A 12531-nucleotide genomic window follows, 5' to 3' on the forward strand; every position below is an offset into this window, starting at 1 on the left:
TTCTGAATGAAGTTTCAACATTTTTTAAACAAAAATTTCATCAACAGTTTGAAAAAAGCCCACAAAAATACAAATACTAAAAAATCTTTTTGGCAAGAATAATTAACACTTATAAATGCTTACTTAATAGATACTTAGATTTATACTACTTACATAGTGTAAATCAATGCCTAAGGAAAAAAATGACACTAAATCAAAACAAAGAATGCTACTAAATTTTTTCGTTATAGTATTCATAATAATAATTGAATTAATTTCCAAAAGTTGAGTAACTCATAAGTCAAAACTATTATTTCAGAATTGTCATTGAAATATTTTTCTGTAAAAGCAAATTAATTAGTAGCATTATACAAACTTTCTTTTAAAAAAAAATAAATCCAGATTTACATAAATCATAATACATAGAAAAATAAAACAATACCTGAATGCCATATGTCATACACCAATAATGGAAGTAAATACTGTAGTCAACCCTTTTCGTTATTATTAAACTTTCTAAAATAGGGGAGAGGAAGACCTTTGATCAAGTCTGATATGAATGAAAAAGACACAAGTGATAAATATTTAAACATCTTTTTCAAAGGCTGTTTCTACCTTTTCTTATCTCAAAACTGCTTAACCAAACAATTAAGTGTTGGAAAGTACCTTAAGACTTCAAGAGGGGTTTTTTTTTAATTTTTCTAAGAGAGTAACTTCAATGAAAACAAAAAAAAAAAGAGGATTTTTATTTGGAAGCCTTGTTGCAGTATGTAGCTAGGAAAAAAAAATATTGACTTACTTGAACATGGCATAAAAGCAAGATCAATTTTTTTTTTCTTTTTGTTTTGCAAAGGCTCACATTGCTTAAAGAGTTTTACAAAAAACATGGCTCAAATTTCACCCCTTCTACAGTCTAAAATGTTGCCATCAGGATAGCAAAAGCAAGGAAATGTTCTCAAAACACTTCCATAAATTATTTTTGATTGCAATTATTTCCTATGGAAAGTTCAATGTAGAGAGAAGTTCCTTATGTTTCGCTTCTACCTTTTTAAATTATGTAATTGTGAAATTACATGTAGAAATATTAATAGAGCAGAAATCAGTTAAAATTAATCTACAACTATTAAAGAGCCAGCAGATATTCAATGTTAATAAAAATTTTAATATATTTTAGTGAAGTATGTAGAATTTGGGAATACCTAGAGTCTCTTAGTTCTACTGAGTTTACTAATAGTAGGATTATTGATCCTGTCAAGGCAATAAACTCTGAAATAAAATCACTTCATCAGTTGATGCACTGATGATTGGTGCATCTCAGAAGCATTCAGAAAGTGGAAGATACTACTATAGTAATTTTAGTAATTTCTTATAGTAATCTAAATCACAGTCATTATCTACTTGGCCCATTAAAAGTTCATCAAAATAATACAGTCCTCATTTTTTAAAAAATATCCAAAATTTTTTTTCATTGCTAATACTGAAAACGCAGGTAATAGATTTTTAATCTCTTATTTTCAAGCAGAAAGAAATGAAAATATAAATTATCACTACCATCTTTTCCTTGTGATAATATGAAACACTAAAATTTAATATAGAATTAGAAAAGAAATCAGAATATGTGGAATATCATACCATAGTGCAACTGGATTAATGAAATAAACAGTTAATACATTTATCCAAAGATTCACCCATGACACTGAAATATACTACTATGTTAATACCATTATTCGACCTTTTATAGAATAAGGTTTAAAAATAAAACTCTACAGAACTAGCATCTAGAATTTGTAGAATAAATATCAAATTTCATTTTTATTTAGTTTGTAATTCAAGAAGAACTTGCAATAGCTTTTTATATACCAAAACAATAAAACCCAGGTACATTCCACCCTTCCCTGAGTGCTTATGTCACCGTATTTAAACACTGTATAGAAAATAATTGAGAAGAAGATGATGTGTGATAAGAATATGTTTCTGGGCTCACAGCTGTGAAAAAAGTAATAAAACTTCTATGAATCCAAATTTCTGGGATATGTAGGTGGCTCAAATTCATTTTTTGATCAGTTACCAGACTCGGGTGTCCTAATTAACCTCCAGATGATGTGTGTCAACCTCATAGAATTTCTTGATTTTAACAGGAAGCCTGTTTAGGAAAAGCTTTCACTTCACATTTTTGTATTTTGTTCTATTGTTGTGGTCTTCAGTCATTTCTATATTATCTGACTTTTCTTCAGATTGCCAAATCTTGTAATTTCCAAATTTGTAAAACACTGCATTTTTAAGCCAAGATCATTTAGTACTGGCTGCAATGCCAACCTCTGAGGAACTATTCTAGTAATCTTTCTGCAGCCTAATAACTGCTCTATAAACATACATGGTTACACTTTTTTTTTTTCCTATATTTTTTCTTTTTAACTTAATTTCATAAACACAAAATCTAGAATCCTTATATTCCAACTAGGTCAAACTTAATTCTTAGAACATTTTAGCAACCATTTTACTGACACACAGAGATTTTTCTACAATACTTCCTCGAGCAAAGATTCTACCACATGATGTTTGAATGGTATATTGACAAGATATTATATTGCTCTGTCACAGGCTCTCTGTAAACACATGTTGTCTCTTAGCACATTTTCTGCTTTCTCCTTCCCTCCTCATTTTCTCCTAAATCGATTCATGCTTGTGTGGTCCATCTTTTGGTGTACTGAAGCATGAACTGAGACTTCAAATTTTTTACTTGAACACGACCATCTACATTTTATTTCCAAAACCTCCTTCTCATTCACCACCTTTTAGATTCCATAACAATTTTCACCTTTGTTAGTTAAACAGATGAACAGAAGCTCAGTTCTCTCAAAGAGGCTTTTAGCTTTTCTTGCTGAAGATTTTGTTACTATTTATTTTACTCTTGTTCATGAGTTTAAATCAGCATGACATCTGGAAATTCAATGTAATCCCTGCACTTTCTAACACCTTTCCATGGAGTTTCTTATTTTCACTAGGACTTTATACTTTTGCTTATCAATTTTGACTTGGATCCTCACGTTGTTATATTATTTTTTCTCTGGGTTTTTTTTGATACTTGAGTTTCTACAATTCAGATACATCTTGTACTCAAAATCATTACCTTAGCAGAGTTGCTCTCATATCCCTAATTTTATACTGCAAACAGGTCAAAGCTGGGTGAAAGCAGTCCTCCAAATCACCCCAAACCACCTATAGAAAACTCTGAAAAAAATAAGGAAAAGAGCACTGAGATATTTGTCAGATGGACATCCTGAAGATTGGCATTTCTGCTAAAATTTTGTGTCATGAAAATATATCCTGACTTAATTATGATCACTCAAATTACTCCCAAGAAATTAGCTTATCGGGGGGTTTTCATGAAGTTTTCACATCTGGGGAGCTTCTAATAGGTTTTAGAAACAAACAGGATTTTTGTGTGGCAGTCAATCTATTCTTGAAAGACAGCCGCCTTCAGGCCACATGAACAAATGCAAACAGAATTCAGTGTAGCCCACAATGAAACAAATTCTGTATCTTTGGCCAAATATATCTAAGAAAGGTACCTCAGTTTGGAGTGTGGTTATTCTAGAATGACAAAATAGAAAAAATGAGACATTCTAGAGTATGAGTCACACAATCTCAAGCCTGAAGTGACTCCTGAGGTGTCTTCCCTTTTCCTGCAGAGAAAACAACCAATTTAGAGGATTTAAGATTTAAATGACTCAAGGTTTGAACCCAGGCTACAATTTTGCTTTCACTATCAAGGTAGTAATAGATATTCATGTTACTCTGCATTTTTCTAAAAATACAAACAATACCAATATACTGTTTTCCTGTCCTGAAGGAACTTGCATATTTCACAGCCTGAATAATGAACTGTCATACAACTTGGAAAGCAATAAAGGCAAGACTCAAAAATAATCATTGAAGTGCTTGAAACATTATTATTTTAAATGTATTGGCAAACAAAAGAGAGAGAACAAGAAGGGGAAAAGAAGTTAAGCAGCATCAAAAATAAAAGAATTTTATAAAATAAAGCCTTTATCTGAGCCACCCATTCCTGTAAAATATAGAAGTACAGAAGAAAAGAGCACAATCTTGGGGTGCACATTCCTCATTGATCTATAATACCGAAATGTCTTCAGCAAAATTTCCTTGAAATAATCTAATGAGCATATAGTTCTCCATATTATATAATTTTTTTAAAATTAAAAATCTTCAATTAGGTGTTTTTGAACTGAATATGGAATCAAAAATCAAAAGAATGTCTGAGGGGAAAAAAATAGAGATTATTACACAAATATCAAATAAAAAATAAAACAGAATTTAAATATTCATAGCTTCTTATTTGTTCCTATATTTCAATTATTAACACTTTCCCTTAGTTTTTGTTTATGTAATTTATTTCTAGGTTTTTTTTCCTTCCTGTTGGAAAAAAAAGTTTTAGGAAATATTAGAAATTGAATTAAATAGGAAGCATAAGAAGAAATGAAAAGTATACGACATTAAAATATTTTTTTCAGTTAGAAGTTCCATTTAAAACCAATACTTTTTTCTTTTAGAACTTTCAAATAAATGCTTCCTCAGAATTCCCCCAAACTATTTTATTACTTGCACTGTTTTCATACACCATTATTTCTTGATAAAACTTCTGTCACACAAAAGTTTCTAACTGAAGAGATTTCCTCTTAGATATGAAGATACACATCTTTTTACTCATGTGCATGAAAACAATTTTCTTAAAACTGATGTTTTATGAATTGACCTCTTCACATATAAGCCCCCACGATATACCAAGCTGACTGTTTTATGAGATTTAATTTTACTTACACCAAAAATACAAGTATCTGTTTGCAACACCTGCAGTGTTTAACTACGGTTATCCAGCAGAAAAATACACTCAAATCTGACCAGCCCAGGGGTCTGAGATTGCATAAGGAGACAAGTCTGTTCCTTGATTATTACAGATTATGATTATGTTCTAAGAAGCATCTAAATGGGTATGTCCACATTTCAACAGCTAAATCCTAACTTTACACTCTGATCTTAGCACGTTCCTCATACAAGACTTCCTTAAAAGGGCTGGAGGAAAATCAAACAAGTGGTTTCTTGAAGGATCTGCACAGAATGCCAGTATAAGCAATAAAAGCAATAACAAATGCACTCTTGTTACATGTAGTAACTAAAGAAATCACAGTACCTTACCTGGCTATGGTGAACCTTGTGAGTTATGTAGATAAGATACGTAATAATTTTTTGGATAAGAAAAGGTACTAAGGGTACATGTAGGTTCATACAAAATCAATCAGAAAAGCTCTGGAGACAATATTTAAGCTGCTAGGAAAAAAAATTGAAGACCAAGCCCTCCACAGTAGCATTTAATGACATACTTTCAGAATCCTACATGGCTACAAAACCAGAATTAGAAGAAAAATATTAATCTAAAATTGAAGAAAAATTGCAAGGAAAAAAAAAGAATCTGATTGATTAAGAACAGTAGACACTAGAAATTAAGAGAGCTGTTACAGAAGGAACTAATTGCAGCTGGACTGTAAAGAACCAGACATCTGGCTCTCCAAACAGGGTTTCAAATAGGTTGTAAAAGAGTTCTTAAACAGGAGAATGGGGAAAATCTGACAGCTGTGACAAAATATGTACTAGGTATGTAATGTTGAACTGTGGCATGGAGGTACAGAGCTTTAGAGGAGGACTTCTAATGAATAAAATGATAGAAGAGAGTAACAGTCAAACAGAAAGTAGAAAAAAACAGATGAAGTGAACTAAATTATTACAATAAATAAAAACACTTCCTGAAGAATTTCCATGCAACTATTGAATGCCATGCTCCATGGTTATGATGCTATCAGATTCTTCAAAATCTGTATGACACCTACTTGGAAAGCAGATTTTTACATTTCTCTATAGGAAAAGGGTGTTAAATCAGAAGATGAAGAAATAAAGAAATTAATGATGGATAGTTTTATAAACAGTAGCCTTACTGTGGTACAGGTCTGGTAGAGAAGTTTGCATATTCTCACTAAAAATGTTGGTACATTTACTGACATATTATGCTACAGTTTTTTGTTTGCCCAGATCTGTGTGCATCAATAAGGAAGCATAGACCTGAGTAAACAGTTCTTTTGTAAGGTAGATTTAGGGCAAGGCAGCTGCATTAAGAAGGAAATTACAGTTCAAGGTAACAGAATTGGGATTTTGCAGCCTCTTTCAATCTTATCACTGTGTTTTTATCATAGTCATTCATTATTCACACTTTAAAATGCCTCCCTATCTTTCATCACAATCAAGACAAAAGTTTTCACAGAGGCTATAATACACTTCTCTCCTACTTTCCTGCATTACTAGTTAGTAGCTAACAGTAAGACCTTTATTCAGATATTTAAAATTAATTTTTTCAGTTATAGTCCTCACTGACTGAGAAACAACATTCTTGCTTTTGAGCTAGGTTATCATTTTTCCAGACCTGTGTACCAACAGAGACAGAAGGTGAGATATCTGTTAAAAGAGATATCAAATATGACAGGGAAGTATTTTATGGATAGAAATTAAAACCATGTGATTATTTGAAAGAGGAGAAGAACTGGGGAGGGTAGGAAGCAGAAATAAGAAGCTGACAAGGGGAAACTGGACCTGGCAGAATACTTAAAGGATTATAGAAGAAGGATAGGACAATTCTGTATTCACTGCAAATATACATCCCATTAACAGGCAGAAAATAAAGGAAAACACTTTTATCTGAAGTTAGCTTATGGTACTTCTATCACAAAATTTCTTTTTATCATTTTCACAGCCTGGACTATGGGCCAGTGTACCTATGAGATTTATACAGTAATCACATGTCAAGTAAACTAGACAAGGATAGTGATTACTTTTAATTATTTTGCTCAGCTGAAGTGACAAGCAAGTTACAAGAAGAGAAGTTTCTAATCAGAACATTATCATACATGAAAAAATGGGGTCTGTATATTTTATTTAGGAATTTACAGATCCAGGATTGGTTTAGGATTCTCTTTAAAGATCCAGTTGTTTGGGGTTTTTTTATCTTACAGTTGTTTAGTACTATCTGATAGGACTAGTTCTATCATTGCAGTGAGGAAGTCCATAGATCAAGCTGAATGACTCACTGAGAGAAAAAAGAAACGTGCAGGGAAAAGAGGAAGCAGAGGTGTCCCACCAGTGTCCCACTACCAGAACAGCACTTGCTACTATTACCACTGGTTCCAGAGTAGGAAGGAGAAAGAGGTGTCTCCATTTTCTCTACAAAGTATGAGCAACAAGGATGGAGCTTAGCAAACAAGTTAGGGTGGGTGCTTGGAAGAAGAATGTTTTGATCTTCAAAGCTTTCTTCTGTCTGCTCTTAAAGATGGAGCTTATCAGACACAGACAAGTGTTAAAAAGGCCAAAACACAGCATTAAGGAACTGGTAAGTATGCTGGGTTTAAGACAACAAACAAATAATATTTACTTTTAAGATGTAAGGTTTTGAAAAGTCATTTAAAGAAATGAACACATTAAAGAACTTAACTTAGACTTCACAATCTGTTTAATAAAGTATATTAAGATTGGTTTGTTTTTTTAAAGATGAAATTTGAACAATATTTTTCCAAAGTAATAGCTAATCTGTTTTGTAAAGAAATATATAAATGTCTATTCAATTGGGTTACTATCAGTTATTATTTTTTCTATCTTGACAAGTTTTCTTCTGTGAATGTATTTTTTATTACATGCTTGTTTTAGAAGGAATATAGAATCAGCATATTTATCATGTTTCTTTTGGTTTCTGTATTTTAAATGTATCAGTTAAATACAGAGCAGTGTAATGTTTCTGTACTTGAGAAAAGATAAGAAACCTACTCACAAACCTAGCACATAATCATAGTCTGCCAGGATATATTTGTATTTTTCGGTATTCTCTCTTGAAACAAAAACTGCTTTAAAAAAAAATGCACAGCACAGCTTGTTTCTGACACTTCCACAGTCCTGAACAGCTTTGCTGAGACTTCATGCAAATTAAATATTTCACCTTTGTTACTGATTCTTCAACTGCTTGCTGACTGACTCTCTCAAGACAAAACCAGGGTTGTGCTGAGCAAAATTTGTGACCTTCAACTATACGGTACAGTTTCAAATACTGTTTGTGTTATCCACATGAATTTCAGACCCACGGGGTTCAAAAGCAGTTGAATGCTCCATACTATGCTGCTGCTTTCCACAATTTCCAAAACTTCCAGCAAGCAGATGAGTTCCTTAGGCAACACACAGCCCTCACAGATAACATCAGATTTCTGTTTATAAGATTTCAGAGCAACAGATTACTTTCCAGACTGGTATTTCTTGTGCCTACAGAACACATTGCTTATTTTACAAACTGGCAAGGAGAACAAATTATGATGATGCTTGCAGCAAATGACTTGCTCTGTATTGCTCTCCACAGGTCACTGCCTCTGAGGATTTCCCAGGACTGAGACCAAAAGGAAATAGCTTGTCTCAAATAGGAAACATTCAACATGCTCAAAAAGGATGCATTACTTTTCAGGCCAGAAAGTCTGTGACCAGCAACTTTTTTCCCTTAACAGTTAACCACTGAAATGCTTCTGGTTTTGTGGGGTTTTTTTAATTTGTTTTGTGCTTTTGTGGTACATGTTTTGTTTCAGATGTCACAGTTTTCCATAGTGACATACTTTGTACATATTCTAAGAAATGGTCTTATTATCACTGAAGATAAAGGAACTTCTTTTCCTTGTGCTTTCTGTTTTATAATTGTTGATGACATCTTTTCATGTCCATAGTATTGATGACAGCTCTTCCCATGTTTATTACCTGGAGTTAACAGCATAGGAGTTCACACAGCATAGTCATGTAGTCAATGGAATCATAGAATAGTTCAGCTTAGGAGGGACCTTTAAAGGTCTTCAAGTCCAATCCTCAACCCCCCCAGTAGCATTCTCCTCAGCTGTGACACTTGGACTGACAAAAGGCAAAGCATTCCCATCAACATTTTTGGAACTGCTGCTATCTTTGAACACTCTCTTCTCCTATACACAATCCACAGGCAGCAAACCAAGGTGGGACACAGTGCTCAGCCAGCACCAAACACAAATGGACACACAGCACAGCCATCCTGCTTATTCCCTTGATATGTCAGCCTAGAGGAACTGCTCACACAGGAATTTCCACAGTACTGAGAAGACCACTACAACACCACATAAATGGTACTTACATCTTAATGGTACCTACTGTTAAGTCCAGTTACTGTCCCACTCTTCTTTTTCCTTTTTAATGTATTTTCTTGAATACAAAGTATTTTCTTTAATGTTACTGAGATGTTGACAGATCATATCTGTCATTAATTAGTACTAACAGGAACAGTAAGTGTCTTCTCAAACTTTTGTTGATACTTTCCATCCTGATATGATATTATTCTCTGCAGTTGCTGAGTATCTGCTCTTAAGAGGCTGTCAATTAAGGTAACTATGGGAAGGCTTTGTGATGTGTGTCAGATTTCATAAGTTAGAGCCCCTGTTTGATTTTCACTTCTGACTAGAGTTGATATCCTGCTTAACTTAAATATTCTAAAGCCTTATTTGATACTGCTCTACATTTCTCTTCCCTTTTTACCAAACACATTGTTCCAAGCATGTCAGTTGGAGAATATTCCTCTATCTATTATCAATGAAATGAGAATATTGATTCAGAAGTATGAATTATAACAATGTATGGGGTGTGGTGGTCTCTATGAAGAACAGGTGGAGCTACCCCAGGCTCTCCCAAAATCTCAAAACTCCCCTTAATATTGTACTTAAAAATGAGAAGGTAAAACAATGGTCCTGTTTGGTTAAAAAACCTAACACAAGCAATTTTTACCAGCTATAATAGCAAACAATTTAGGTGCAAAATAGACTTTTGTAGATAGGATCTGCACCATAATGAATACTTCAGTTAGTGTCACTATTCACCTAAGTAGCAAGAAAAGGCTGATTTATTTTCTCTGCCACTGTTCTCTGCACAAAATGGATAAGAATTGACAGTATCTCCCTGCTGCATCAAGAAAAAGGTTTTCTCACTGTGCACTGTGCAAAGCTTTATAAGAAATGCAAGGAGAAAAATAACAAAAAATCAAATGTTAAGGATTTTTTTAAATTAGCCCATTATTAAGAGTTTTATACAAATTTGTACAACAATTTCAGAAAGCTGTGTGCAATGTATACTCTTGCCATTTAGGCATAAATCCTATTTAAAAAAAGATACTTCACAATAAAAATAATTTTTTTTTAATGAACAGGACTTTGATTAGCCCTTAATAATTCTGGCAATCTAGTTAGTGAAAAACAAAGTAAGATAGGGAAACTACTGCTGGCGTTTTAAGTAAATTACTGATCAGAAGGACTATGTGGCTGGTGACTGTTTTTCTCAATTTACCTCCTAAGCATCCCAGCAGTGGGAGATGCATCAGCTAAACTGCATATCCTCCTAATCATTTTTGTTTTTTCCTGCCTTCTACCTGTAAACCTAAAAATATTTAGGTTTTAGTTTAACCTTAATTTTTAAAGACATACAGTCATCTCAGAATGCTCATATAACTTTTAGTGTTTGACTTACTAATACAGAAAGACTACTTTTGTGAGAGACTAGAAGGGTTTATACCTTCACTATCATCACAGAACTGTGAAGAAAACCTTTTCACTCTCAAGAGATACAAAGCATCAGCAATCCTGCACTCTTTTGTGTACTTTTGAGGCTGGAAGTTGAAGTATATTTTAAATGGAGGAGTATGAAACTCAGAAAATAATTTCCCACCTCATTTCTAACTGCTTAATATTTTTACAGGAATTCTGCCAATATTTTACATGCAGTGGTAATAATCAAGCACTTACCATACTGTTGGCACCAGCCAGCAGTCAGAGGCAGCTCTCCATAGAGGGGATAAAAGACTGAAACAGCTCACACAACAATATGAAATAGACTTCTCTGTCAAATAGGAATATCCTGATATCCCTGTATCACTAGTACTCTACTATCACGCCTTGCCAAAACCAGAATTTGTCCAAGGGTTTGTTTTAAAAAGGACAGGAGCATTGTATTACTTCCAGAAATAAATTTAAAATAAAGGAGCAGTACCTACAAATCACTGGGAAAAAAAAGTAACGCAATCAACACTCTGAGCTATTCTTTACCTGTAGGTTTGTTCTAACTTTGGATGAAACCAGAAAGTGTAAAAAAAAAAACCAAACAGTAAAAACAAAACCTAAGGCAAAATTAACATTTAGATATGCATTTGTAATATGAAATACAAAATAAACTTGTGAGGAAGGCTTTCCTAGTGCAACAAAAAATAAATAGTCAGTTTAGGAGCAAACACGGCTGAAAGCAATTCTAATACCAGTGAATATTAAATGGCTGCTGCATAAAGTGCACTGAAATTTTGCTTCCCACTTACCCATTATTGAAAGGTATAAACTGCAGGTTACACCATATCAACAAAAAGCATGTAAGAAGAGAAAGAAAAATTTAGAAAGTGAGTCTCCAAGAGCATGTTACCGAAGAGTGTGTCAAACTGCATCTGCCTAATGCTGTACGCTTGAGAATTCCCGCATTCCATGACAACGAATTGCATTTCAGTCACTGAAAAAGTCATCAAAATGTTTAATTTGTGACATTTATACAGCTGTTGGCACTAGTGTAAGAGGCAGAGAGGCTTTAGGTGGTTATCATAACGCTACAGTAAGTAGGCACAACTACAAGTGCCACACCTTGTACATGAATGATTTCAAAACATGGGTCTCTGTATGAGCAGCTGAGGATTCAGGTAATATATTCCATCCCCATTTCCAATCCATACTTGAACAGCTCTTACAAAAACACATATTAACTCGACTGTGCTGTGGTACACGGATAAAAGCTTTAAAAAATGCAGATGGAAAATTTAGCTGTTAGCATGCCAAATCAGTGTCAAAACAAAGTCTCATCTCACTATTTTTGCAACCTTTTTGAGATAGGTAAATGGGAAAATGGCAGCATGGTGAAACAGAGTGTTTACCATGCAATAGTAATGACAAGTTGTAAAGGAAAAATTAGACTGTCACCAGCATTTAATGTCATTTGAAGTACTAGCATTTACACCTTTAAGGAACGTAAGCATCAATTCCATTAGGGACAGTTTGCAGCCCTTTGTGGAGAAGGTAAATATTATTTTATGCATATCAGCCAGCAGTCTAGTGGTATAGCAGTGCAAAATGGGATCTTTTCCAAATAAGTTCAGACATGCCTTTTACTGCACCTAGAAATTGGAAATAATTTATCTTGATAGAAGGATTTAAATTTCCAGTATAGTCACTAATGGTAGGTGCCTCTGGAGATCTCCAGGGTGAGATTTGGTCTGCCTAATCTAGACAGCAGACATAGGAGTATCTTCTGCTATGGCAAGATTTCCTGAAATGAGTAAGACTTTATTTAACCTGTAAATACAAGCTCCAAGTAACGTCTACTACTTTCAAAAGCAGTATCTTTTTGAGATTGTCTTCTGAA

General features: G+C 33.6%; 1 protein-coding gene across 7 annotated transcripts in view; it reads right to left on the reverse strand.

Moving 5' to 3' along the window:
- GPC5 (glypican 5) overlaps window positions 1-12531 on the reverse strand; it is a 584277-nt gene that overhangs the window by 378976 nt on the left and 192770 nt on the right. Inside the window, exon 7 of one of the 7 annotated variants that reach the window (XM_086880906.1) lies at window positions 2362-3210. The exons of the other annotated variants lie outside the window; for them this stretch is intronic. Coding sequence (XP_086737032.1) covers window positions 3199-3210 — 12 coding nt within the window. The 3' untranslated portion in view covers window positions 2362-3198. Of the gene's footprint in view, window positions 1-2361; window positions 3211-12531 lie in introns of those variants that run through there. 7 annotated transcript variants of the gene reach the window in all.

The sequence above is a fragment of the Cyanistes caeruleus genome, chromosome 3 (assembly GCF_971803275.1).
Source record: "Cyanistes caeruleus chromosome 3, bCyaCae1.hap1.1, whole genome shotgun sequence".
NCBI lineage: Eukaryota > Metazoa > Chordata > Aves > Passeriformes > Paridae > Cyanistes > Cyanistes caeruleus.